The sequence below is a fragment of the Numenius arquata genome, chromosome 2 (genome assembly GCF_964106895.1).
Source record: "Numenius arquata chromosome 2, bNumArq3.hap1.1, whole genome shotgun sequence".
NCBI lineage: Eukaryota > Metazoa > Chordata > Aves > Charadriiformes > Scolopacidae > Numenius > Numenius arquata.
In genome coordinates, this window is record NC_133577.1 from 81,858,742 (window position 1) to 81,871,384 (window position 12,643).

Sequence of the window (12,643 nt, forward strand, 5' to 3'; positions counted from 1 at the left end):
TTTATAATATGACACATTAATGCATATGCAGCTAAAAGTGGAAAAACTATGCTTGAAACAAGTTGCAGAATAAATGCATTTTTCCACCACCCTTATAATTACCTTTCACATTTGATTCTGTAATTGTGCTTGGCTCCTTCAAGCTGTTGCTATCAACAGAATAGACGTGTTTTTCCACTTTTTCAGGTATATTATTTATTGTGGCAGAAAGGCAAATGATGAAATGCATTTTAGCTAAGGTTAATTTATTCATAATTTGTTGGTTGCACAGTGGCACCATTGTTAAAGACAGACTCCGATTAAACACGTCTTCCAGTACCTACAAGAAAGTTAACAATTGGGACTACTTGAAATGACATATTTTACATTTTTCTTGTTCAAGATATATTCTGCTTCTATTAGTAATGATATTTATAACAATTAACATGAATAATGTTAGTAATATGCTGTTAATCATTACGGATGAGTTGCTGTTTTCCTTTCCAAATTTAATTCACCACTTAGTAGCACTTGCTACAGCCCGAGTGGTCAGTTTTCCAGTAGAAGGTGCATCTATGAAGTTGTAGCTATTACTCTGTGTGAGTTTTAGCTTTAGCACTCTTTGAGCTAAGGTGGTCACAAAAAATATGTAGGTAAATCTGTAGTTCAGAAATCTCCACTCAAAGGAAAGTCTGTTGTTACAATTCACCCTAACTAGAAAGATTAAGCAAGGAAAAAAATTCTTGTATCAGACCATTCTAGCATATTTCATAGAATCTTTTTGTTATGCATTATAGCCTCCTTGTTTTATCTTGAGTTTAATATTCTTACTTTACATTAATAAATTTAGAAGTTGAAAGTTACACAGCTTTGCAAAATCATAAGGAGACCAATAAGAGTCCCATATAGACAGTGAAGTGTTCAAATCAAAAGCTCAAGGTAAAGCACAGCTTCAAAATAAATCTGAAACTAGTGAGATCAAAAGCTGTCAAGATAGACGTCTCATTTCTGTCTTCTAATATCGACTGTTGTAGAAGACACACAAGTTTACTGCAAGCAGAAGAGACAAAAGTGGAGAGAAAAATGTGGGTTTTTTCTACTTTATCAGTTTGTTTTCATGGTACAGCTTCTTTTTCACATTCTGCTAACATTTACCCCTACTGGCTCAATGGATCTATGACAAGGCAAGTGAAAGAAAATTATTAAAACTGAAAACCAAAAAAGTCATTGATGAGCATCCAATTTTAATTAAAATGAGAAATGACTGTTCATTAACTGGTTTACAGATTCACCTTCCCCTTCCCCCCTGCCCCCCTGAAATGGACTTCAACCCCAATCTGAATTAGGACAAATCTATGCAGACAGCTCTGATTGATAGAAATTATAAGGCTAGATGACTGATGTTCTCAGTATTTTACCAGATTCTACATATCATGACAAAACTGGAATAATTCTACTAGTATACTTTGCAAGACAAGTCACAGATTTGTACATATTAGGTTCTCCTATCTGAAAAATGGAGATAATGATGCTTACCTCTCCCTTGAGAGGTCAGCCATAGAATTTAAAATCTAGGAAATGGTAAACTGTTGGGGAGAATATGTTTTCCATTTACTGTTTTTCACTAATAACAAGTATATTTTCTGAACCAAATAATCTCTAACTGATGCAGTCCTGAGTAATGTGCTCTAGGCAATCCTGCTTTAGCAGGGGAGTTGGACTAGATGATCTCTAGAGGTCCCTTCCAACTCTGACAATTCTGTGATTCCGTGATGCCAAAGAAATACATATTTATGTCTAGCATAAAAGTTTTAACTCTTTCAGATCTCTTTTACCTGTAAATTTGTAGTGGTCAGGAGAGATTTTGAGGAGTCAAATTTCTGTAAAGCCTGTGAAATGGACAAAACCAAAAATAAGTAATGACCTACAATATGAGTATAAAATAAGTGAGTTAGCAGAGCAGTGGACAAGTATAGTGCATTTCCAACCATACTTTGAGGGCTCTGAAAATACCAACAATTACATGGCTTCTATGGGCTTCACATTTCTGAACCCTAACCCGAGACCTAGAAATATCCCTACACCTCCTGTGCCATTCACCACGATTCTTCAACTTGAAGCAAGGGGAGAAAAAGGCATAAACCAACAAAAACCTTCTTCCAAATTCTAGGAGCTCGGTAGACACCAAATATGAGTTGCCTTTATGTTCTTTACATTTCTGAATCTCAACCTAATTCCAGACTTAGCACATGCCTCCTCTGCTCTTCACCAGAGCATAGACCTGTAAATGGAACAAAGCAATGTCTACTATTTGACCTGTCTATTGAAAGGAATTTAGGATTATTTTAGGAATGTGTAATGACTTGCAGATGTGGAGCATGTGCAGTTTCATGAAGAACATTGAGTGTTATATTTTGATGTTATACTTTACTGGTGTTTACCTTCCTTTGTTCAATTTCTCTGTATCCTGCAGGTATTTTCCATGGAATTCTCTCTCCACAATTAAGCAAAGACAGTTCATGAAAGGCCTCCATAAAAAATGCTATATCTGTAAGTACTTTAATCTGTGAAAAAATAACAGATTTTGATTTAAATAATTTTCAATTATTCTTTTTGCTCAAAATAACATGTATTCAAAGGAAATTTTCAAGTAGATTTGGCTACTGGAATAGTAGTACGTTGATGGAGAATGTTCTTCAATGGAAAGAAATCTTTTACATTTTTAATAAGTGACATCTTCTCAAAGATGGGTCCTTCACATTTAAAAAAAAAAAATGAAAAAAACCCAAACAAAAAAATATTGTTTAAAAACTTACTTCTGACAAAGGAAAAGAACTTAATTCATCTGGCTAGAGCTTTGACTGTCAGTCCAAGATCAGCTCCTTATCAGAACCTGTTTCACAGATTTTACTCATCTTAGTCCTGTAGTACTCAGCTACTCTCCCTAACCTAATGTATCAGCATTTCCTGAAAATATCTAAAAGGAATAATACTTCAACTTTTACTACAAGTTAGATTCCTTTAAAAAAAAACAACAACCAAGGGTAAAAAAATAACAAAACAAAACAAAACAAAATCAGCAAGGGAACATTAGTGAAATGACAAAAAGTCTGTTCCCAGAAGTCCGACCACCTGGTTCCACCATGATACTGATAAAAAATCCAGAAGTGAACACTGTGAATAAAAAAACATTTATGTTTTGCACTTAAGAAAACACTTAAAAGAATGGTGGACCAAGATAGAAAATACCAAGTAAAAAGTTTGGATCTAAGAGGGAAAATTTATGAGCATATCTTTAATGAAAATGATTGTTAAATGAAGAGTAGAAAGAAATTATTAAAGTAATTACTAGTCTCTGTAGGACATTAACACTAAAACTGTATAAATAATTCTACATCCTACTAAAATTGAGAATATAAATAATAATTGCATTTAGAAAGTAGTCCTATTCTACAATCTGTTGTGCAAAGAAACACTATGCAACAGCCGAACTTTAAAGAATTATTTTTCATAGCAGTGATATATGAAGAAATATTCGATTAACTACATTCAACAAAGAAATTAAAAGTTTATTTGAAATACAATGTGCTGTGATAAAAAGAAAGTTTCTTTGATTACCTTAAAGATTCTTCCTTCAATACATTTAGCTGGGTCCTTACAAATCTCACAAACAATGTATTGGTATAACGTGAGCAATGGTAAAATCTGTAGGAAAATATTAGGTCATCTAGTTATAAATGTCATAATGGGTACAATTATAGAAACATAGATTTCAATTATATATCACAAATATATAGATAATACAGGAGTACTCCTTTCACTGCTACATACCACCACTACTTGTCTTATGCTTTATGAAGGACAAATGTGTTAAAAAGTTCTTCAGCTGGCTAAAGCCAATGCCTTATATTATCTTATATGTGATTCACAGTGTAGAAAGTGAAGTTTCCCCAAATTATTCTCTGTGTTCAAGGTGGGGTTTTTTGCTATACCATTAGAGAGAAAACCTACTGGAAAGATGTTGATATAAGGGATTTCCATAATTGTCTGCATTTTGATGCCATCATCTTTTCAGTTTAAGTAACAGAATAATGGAATTCTGTGAGCTTTATAAAATAGATACAATGAAGTCCTGCAATTGTCTAAGTGAAATGATACCAATTGTAAAATAAATTGGATGGTGATGAGGCTTATAGACAAATTTATTTGCATTCATTTAAAATTGAAAGTTTTTTTAGGGGCAACTAACAAAAAACATTTTTAAACTGAGTTCTAGTAAAATATACAAACACTTTTTAATATTAAAATATATTTCAGAAAAAGCAGATTCTTTCCTAACAGATGTATTTGTTTACTGAAAATGAAAGAACTTCCAAAATGTAATTACTGTTCAGCTTTTACATTTTTCTTCACTTTAAAATGTTGTCCAGCTTGGAAAATGTTAACAGCGTTGTTACTTTCTTGTCAAGTGCACTTTTAGTTTTTCATAAAGTAGTTTGATACTTCTGAATTTGGATTACAAATGCCTGAGGCAAATGTTTTAATTGTACCCATGCAGTTTCCAACTGATATTTGAAGTAGTTCAACAAAATTAGTCTTTGAAGTCTTATTTTTAATAAAACTTGAATCTTGATGTGTTTTGATTTGTGTCAAATCGACTTAGTGCCCACCATCCAAAACAATCCCACGCATTAAGCATTCAGTGGAAATGAAGCTCTCATCCTGCTGAAACTGCAATTGCTTTGACCATGATCTATGACCTGGATCTATATTCTGCTAGTACAAGCGCAGAAAGAATCAAAAATGTGCATGGGCATATAAAGCAAGCAGTCAAATTAAGTGTCCCTGCTTCCAGGTAACTGTCTGCTCCTTGATCTCATTTGATCTCCCATAGTGAGGGCAGTTAGACAAAGCTTAACAAAATGAACTCCAGTAAAGCAGGATGGGAAGAAGCAACAACAGGAGGTCAGACAGACACTTAGTCTGAAGTTTCAGAAGAAATCAATACAACGAATTGCTTTCTGATAAAAAGAGGTAACATCTTGCTGCCTCCTCCTCTCTAACTCCTCTTCCATCTCCACCCCCTAACATTTTCTTACTTCCCTGCCACCAACCATGCAATCTTTTCCCCTCCCTTGCACTGGCTCTTCCACTTGCAGGACCTTTCCGTAAGTGGAGTCAACTCATTAAAGCAGGAGAAAACTACGTGTTTTTTCTGCTGGGGAGTTTTCTGTCATGCTGAGAGTTGATTTATAGAGGTATACAATAATCACCTGTTACAGCATACAGGACCAAACAGAACAGAGGTAAAATTCAATCTTTTTCAGTACTAGTAAGCAATTCAATCTATTTATTCCAATGTCCAGCACTGCACCTTTGAAAGAAGTTGGATTTAAGTGGAAGTGGTCAGTAATTAAATGGAGCAAATAAGCACAGGATCAACATAAGAGGGAAGCTGTAAAACCATTCTATACAGAGGAATAAGAGAATGTGAGAAGGAGAAAGGCAGAAGATACTTTTACTTACAGAATGTGAAAGTAAAATTATTGAAAGCATTCTGGACACACTGCATTTAACATAATTCTCAGTATAGCGTATTTCAAAATTTATATATTAGGAAATTTCCTCTAAAATGCCTAAGCTAAGTGGACCATGTATTGTCATCTTTGTGAATAAACAAGTACCCAGTATATTCTAAAAATTGTAGGCAGCAAGGTATACCTTGCCTCTCAGTACCACAGAACCTAGCCATACAGGTATTTTGCTAGAGCTTCTGAGCTATCTCGTAAGTACACCCACACAAAAAAAAATATGACTTGGTGTATTAAAATTCACTTCCAGAGTATGAAAATAATACTTACTATTAAATTTTGTTTTGCACAATGTAGTTCAAACATAAGGAAATTCAGACTTGCAACTACAGTGGAGATATCAGCTCTGTAGTGATCAGAGAACAAGTCGATACCAGGAATAAGCATATTTGCTTCATATTGTGCAAAGTCACAGTCAGATATTGGATGTGGAAGAGAAGCTCTAAACAGGGTCTGAAAGTAACAATAATTAACTGCTTGTGAAAAGATGTATAGACATTAGTGATACACTATAAAACTCCAACCCTTGACACTCATAAATGACTTCATAAATGACACTTAAGTATCCAGTTGTTTCCAGACAAAACCATGAAAAATCTTTTCAGAAAAAATGCCTGATGTGTGAACTTGATGGGGAAAAAAAACCAGGCTGTAAATAGTGTAAGGACAGTCTTTCATAGAACAAAAGCAAAAGAGAAAAACTAATCTAGGCATAGAAAAATAATCGTGAAAGATTCCTCAGCAAGTACTCCCCAGGTAATGAAAAATCTTCCTAAAGAGCCAATGGCTTTTCTCTCAGATTCTAAGTCAAAGCATCCCAAATAAATCTCTGGAATCAATGGAAAAAAAAACCCTAATAAATCACTAAGGGTTCTCACAAAGATATCTTAGATAATTCTTAGGATAAGCCTCTGATCAGCAGACAGAAAGATCTCAGTAATTTATTCAAAGATCTCCATAATCAAGGAAAATGCATAGGAAAAAATTGTTAAGATGATTCTGGGGCTGTGTTCAAACATTTCTGTACCAGTCTGAAGATATTTCATGGAAAATGTCAGAAGAAAAATCTTTTTATTTTCCCCACAAGCTAAGAAAGCTAGTTTGATTTTACTAAGCCTTAAGTCCTTGCCCTGCCATCATCTCAGCTGTTGTTTCTGGGAGAGATGCTGACTTTAAGGCCAGTTAAAAGCTAGTCCCATCCTAGTTCTGCCTTTAACTAGGTCAGGTAGTGCAGCTTAAATCATATAACTTAAAACTGATGTGGACTTTAAGGAAGCAATTTAAATGTTACTCCTTTAAAAAGGGAGAAGTGCTAATATTGTCTCTGATGTTGGATATTCCTTCTCAATTTTGTTTATCTTCTTGTAATTAGCAATGATATGCTAGAGAAACATGCATTTACATACTCAGTTCTGAGATCTTAACAGGCCTAAAGCCTATACCAGAGGTGGAATTTAAATAAGGTTATAAAAGCTTTCCAAATCAAGGAACAAATTATGGGCTTGAACTTCACAAGATACAGTGACAGTAATTGATTATATTTTTCAAGACACTCACCCTGCAAGCTGCTGCTATCCCAATTAATACCAGACCCACTTCAGTCAAGTCACAATTATTTCTACTATTATAAACTGGAACAAATACTTACTAGTATTTCTGTCAAAAGGAGGAATCAAAATTGTTCGGCTTTGTACCACAAGCAATTACAGTGCTGGAAGCTGGCCAAAATTCTCCTTTACCTTCAACTTGTTCTCCCTTTGCTGAGCTTAACGAGGTTTTAAACATGGCCTAGCACAGGTCACACAGGTCACAACCACGGCACAAGATTTTAGAAAGTGGCATTGGTTTGTTGTGGAAGAAGCCAGCTAACTTCCTGATGCTGCACTGGGATGAGTAAGCATTGATCCCAGTGGAATATGACTGGCAGAACACTTGGAGTTCTTTTCCCTATATCACTTTTGTTACTGGTATCTTAAAGCTTCCTTTTAAAAGTAAACTGAAACCTTTTTATTCTTTTATAGTTGGTTGCTAAAAGTTTGAAAACTTAATTTTAATGATCTTATTTTCTTTGTAAATGAAACTGAATAATTTTGAGTATCCTCTATTTTTAGAGCTGAGATTTTAGTATTACAAACCAGTATCTTTCAATGCTAAAAAAGATTAAAAAGTTTCTTTTTCTAAAGAGCCTGTTCTCCTGGTTTGAAAATTTCATTATTTCTCCAAGACACTAGCCTCTTATTGAAGTGATAATTTTAGTCTATAATACAGGAATAATGTTAAAAAGCAGAGAATAAAAACATCTAATCTAATGTGCATAAATTGTAAACTACCTCTGATCTCCAGTTTTCCTTTACAATCAAAATGAAAAGAGAAATATTTTAATAGAGGGTTATTGAGATTTAAATTTTAGAAGCAATTCATGAATTCTAATTGAAGTTGTATTCTTACCTTAAAAAGTATAGCAGAAAAATAGCAGTATTTAGTTCTTAATCTCATCTCTGATGTTGTTATATACCTAAAGTGCAACAAATAGTAAGAAATATGAATGTGCCCATCAATATAATTATTCTAACTCTTTTTTTTTTAATCTAGTATAATAATGATAATAACACAATCTAGATGTTTTCCATATTGGAAAACAGCTGCCTGTTCTGTAGATAGGTGCTCAGCTGTGTCACGCAAAGAAAGAGGCATTTGACCAAAGATATACCTAGACAAAGAGAGTTGTCTAGATTCTCTTTGAAGTTAGAGAAGTCCAATCTAAGTGCAAAATCCACCTCACACAAAAACTAGAAAGATAAAGCAGGTCACGCAACTCACACCTTAAAGTGTTTCCATAAAGGAAGCCTCAGATAACTAGCAGATGAGGACTTTCACACAGTGGGTGTCTAGCTAGATTAAATGAATCCCACACAGTACCTCTTTAGAGCTTTAAACCGTCCTGGTAGCAGGGTACTCCTCTGATCTACAACATTAGAAATCTTTAATACAATATTAGAGTTCCCTAATCTCTAATCTGCATTTTACAGCCTGAGAATAAATTGCTCTAGAAAGAGCAACTCAAGGGAAAGATGTTTAAAAGCCCAAATCAGGCCTGAATAGAAAAGATCTGCCTGAGGGAGAAGCCGAGAGAATGGCTGCCTCCAGATCCCTGCCAGGATTTGGAACAGACATATCGGCCATAAAAAGGGATAGTACACAGACACCTGTAAAAGCAGGTAGGGATTGGGTCTCGCCTCATTGCACCTGAAATTGTACCATACCCCAGAATTAGAAGAGTTGCAGTTTAGAATCAACTTAAACTCATTCCTTTTTGTCTTGGGTGCTAATTCCTCGTGTGCCAATGCTGTTTCATCTGAAATACCCACGCTAATACTTTCAAAGCTACCTTGGTTTACTGATATTTTACAGTGCTATTAATATGCCCTGCTTCTTAGGTAAGAGAGTTTACTCAGATAAAGCTCTGCCCTTTCATGGGTATAATGCTTCTAAGGTAATTTAGAGTTGGCTTAAGTATTTCTAAATTTTATATTTTGTGCATTTTTGTATTGTACAATACATTGAGGAACAGCTCAGAATTACATCCATAGTGTTTTACCAGCAGTCAAGGAGTACTGGACAGAAATATTTATTGATGGTAGACTTTAATACAGTAATTCAAATTTCATTTAGTTGTAATTCACCAGAAAATTAGTGCTTTAGGCAGTAAATCTGCCTTCAAGATACATTAATATTTAATATGTGCAATGACTTGGGAGATGTGATATTTCAATTGAAAATCAATATGACTGTAAAATCCTTGCGCTTATGACTTTTTATCATTTTGTTTTATTTCAATGATCTCTCCATATAATTTACAGCTGCAATTACGATCAAAGATGAGCACTCAAGAAAAGGGAAAAAACAATATTCTCCAAAAGAGCAACTTTCCTCCTGAAAGGAAAAACTCTTTGCTTTTGATGAGTCTTTTTTTATAGCAGCTCCTTAGTGTTTTTAAATTAATTTCAAGTTGCCTACTGTCTTGCATGAGCAATTTGTTTAAGATATGAAAGAAAGTATATATATATATAAAATACTTACTGAGCTATCTTGGCCACTAAGACTGCTGCATGTAAACATCCCCAGACTCCAGCCTGAGAAAGAAATTTCTGGCTAATATCAGTCAATCTTTCAACTGCAAAGCAGTCTGTAGCATTTGTTGGAAAACCTAACTCTTGCCAGTTGTTAAGAGCATCAGCAATGTCGAGTGTTTCATCAAGGGCTTGACACCAACATTTAAAAGCAACTCTGTAACACATAAAAAACATACTCATCATATTGCTGACATTTTCCAAAGTGGAAGATAAGACTTGCTTCATTTTACCTTTATTGCCTGAGTTATAACTAATTCTGATTAGGTCAAAAGTTGAAATACGGTTTCTACAACACAAAAAGATACCATACCTGGTCAACAGACTTATTGGAACCTGTCATAAAATTAAATTGTCAAGCAATAGATATTACTTCCTAAAACCACATAGAGATGCTTAATAAATTTAATTAATTGCAATTAGCTAGCTAAGAAAAACAAACAATTTCTAGCAAAAAAGCCTCTCAAAATATAGCTACTAGTGATTTAAATGAAAGAAGTTATATGGAGTTGAGGACAGTACAAAAACTTATAAGACAGTTGAAGAGTATACGAATGCCTATTAAACCATGCTCTTTTTTAATCCAATAACTATGTACCTTTTGTCTCCAGCATAAAAGTGAAGATTTCCAAGTTCATGTAGAGCCTGAACCTTGAGGTCTCTCTGGTTGTTTATTTCAAGGATTCCTGTTATTTGTTTTTTAATCAATTAGAAAAAAAATATTGTCACATCATTAAATCAGTTACTGAATCTTGAACAAATTTTGCTTGAGAAGTAGACAGGCATTCACATGTAATTAAATGCATGAATATTTCTTTAAAGATTTATTAGGCTTGTATATTTTACCTTCAGATATACAATTTCTTATTTCTACTAACTTTAAAAACAAGAGTAGGATGTATTTATGGACCTGTTTACCTAAGCTTTTTTGGTTTTGTTTTCTCAGATTCATCAAATTTCTTCTTCAGGAGATAAACTGGGAAGCAGGCCATTCCCCATGGCCCTGCTAAACAACACTGCCTGCATACTGCACACTAGCACTGTCCCTGTCATTTCTAGATCCCTTACTTCAAATAAAACCACTTATGGCATCTGTTGACCTGCGACACTTCACCTATTTTTGTCATACAGCAAAAACAGGTAAGCTGTAACTGTATGAGTAAAGCCATACTAAAATGTAACACGGAAGCCAAGCAACTAGGTCTCATATTCAAATGCACAGACCCCAAAAGGTCTGTTCCTTAGAAAAAAACACTATCATGGAATTAAAACGAATCTGCTGAACATTACAACAGTTTTTTAGTTTGGGATTAATCAGTACAACTCCACTGAAGTTATGCTTTTTCACAAGATGAGATAACTGTAGAGGTTATGAACCAACTAGTGGCTCGTTAAGGATCTAATGCAGCTTTTCTGAATCAACAGGAAGAAGGTTGTATATTTCTCGAAACCACCTTTCAGACAGTTATAACTGACAGAAAAATAACGCTGGAATAAACATTATGAACACAAATAGGCAGAATGATATTACATGTTATCTGCACACATAAATTTATTTTTAAAATTACCAATTGTTTGTTCATAGGAAGAGATAATGACTGAAAGCTGTGATTGTGGTATTGGTTTACTCTCAACCATACTGGAGAAATTAAATTTTTCTTGAGAAATGTCACGTGGTGTTGGTAGAAATATCATTTCAGATCCCAGACTAAATTCCAGCCTTCTGTTCGAAGAGATATTACTGCTGATTGGTCTTCCAGCATTTTCTAGATCAGAAAAATGACTTATGGTCAGTTCAGATAAATATTGTACTATTTCCAGCACCACAAGTATTTTTGCACCATACAATTTGAACAAATATATGATTCCTGTGTGCCCTATTGTTATCTGTTTTCCTATGCTATGATTCTGTCTGTGAGTCTCCTAATAAACTCATTGGACATAACTCATTTGTCAGTGCAACCGAATGAAAATATGTGCCCTGTTACAGGAAGAAACTTGGGAAGATCTTCCAGTCAGTTCTCTGACAGAGGTTTGGCTGCAGACAGACAAGTGACACAACTGGATGAAAAAAAAGTGTTATCATCCAACCATGAGACATAAATTATAGAAAATCAGGCTTAGAGCTTGTGCTTACAGAACCTTGTAACTTTATATTCTATGCTTTTTCTAATTGCCAATAGCAACTAAAACTTGATTTTTAAAAAAATCTATTCCTTTCACTGTTTACTATTTTAACTGCATATACACTTTAGTAAGTGAGAAACAGTTAAATAAATAACTTACCTTGTGTGTATGCAAGAAATAATGAAAGTAGTTTTCTGCTGTGTCTCAGTGCTCTGCTGTGATATTTAGATTTTTGTAGAGTTTCTCTAAAACATTTCAGTGTATCATTCACATCAAGAGGTACATAAACTAGAGCTTTTGCTTGACTGCAATCTAAAAGGAATTAAATTATGAAGAGCAATTTTGCATTACATAAAAAGATATTTTTAGTAAATCACACCGCAAAACATGTATTTGAACAATTCCACAACTTCAAAACTAAAATACATTAATGTAATTGTCAGCTTTTTTTTTCCTGTTGTATTATGAATTAAAGCAAAATTATTAACCACCAGGAACACTTCTGAGCATTTATATCTTTTTCAGTGTTAAATTTTAGTTGTCACATGATATCTATATTCCCTGAATTACATCTGCCCTGGGCATGTATCAGCTCAGTCCTCTACTCTGAAATCTGGTGTCTGAAGTCTGGAAACAGCTTTTACTACAACTGCTCATCCCATTTACTGTAATTCTCATATTTTCTATGTACCAAACCTGTGAGCTTGCATGCTCTCTCCACTGAATGCATAATATTATCTACTCTTACATACAGCATTATTTATTGTTTAATGACTTCTCTCTGTTGAATTCAACACAAAGCCTTGGGTGCAATGT

At 34.2% G+C, this 12,643-nt stretch overlaps 1 protein-coding gene across 1 annotated transcript in view; it reads right to left on the bottom strand.

The window, feature by feature from the left end:
• Positions 1-12,643, bottom strand: part of CFAP54 (cilia and flagella associated protein 54) — a 111,018-nt gene that overhangs the window by 32,545 nt on the left and 65,830 nt on the right. Inside the window, exons 41-50 of the mRNA XM_074168264.1 lie at positions 11,987-12,139; positions 11,269-11,466; positions 10,299-10,386; positions 9,651-9,857; positions 8,019-8,085; positions 5,841-6,023; positions 3,598-3,684; positions 2,421-2,543; positions 1,815-1,868; positions 103-319 (exon numbers count right to left, since the gene is read on the bottom strand). Coding sequence (XP_074024365.1) covers positions 103-319; positions 1,815-1,868; positions 2,421-2,543; positions 3,598-3,684; positions 5,841-6,023; positions 8,019-8,085; positions 9,651-9,857; positions 10,299-10,386; positions 11,269-11,466; positions 11,987-12,139 — 1,377 coding nt within the window. The remainder of the gene's footprint in view (positions 1-102; positions 320-1,814; positions 1,869-2,420; positions 2,544-3,597; positions 3,685-5,840; positions 6,024-8,018; positions 8,086-9,650; positions 9,858-10,298; positions 10,387-11,268; positions 11,467-11,986; positions 12,140-12,643) is intronic.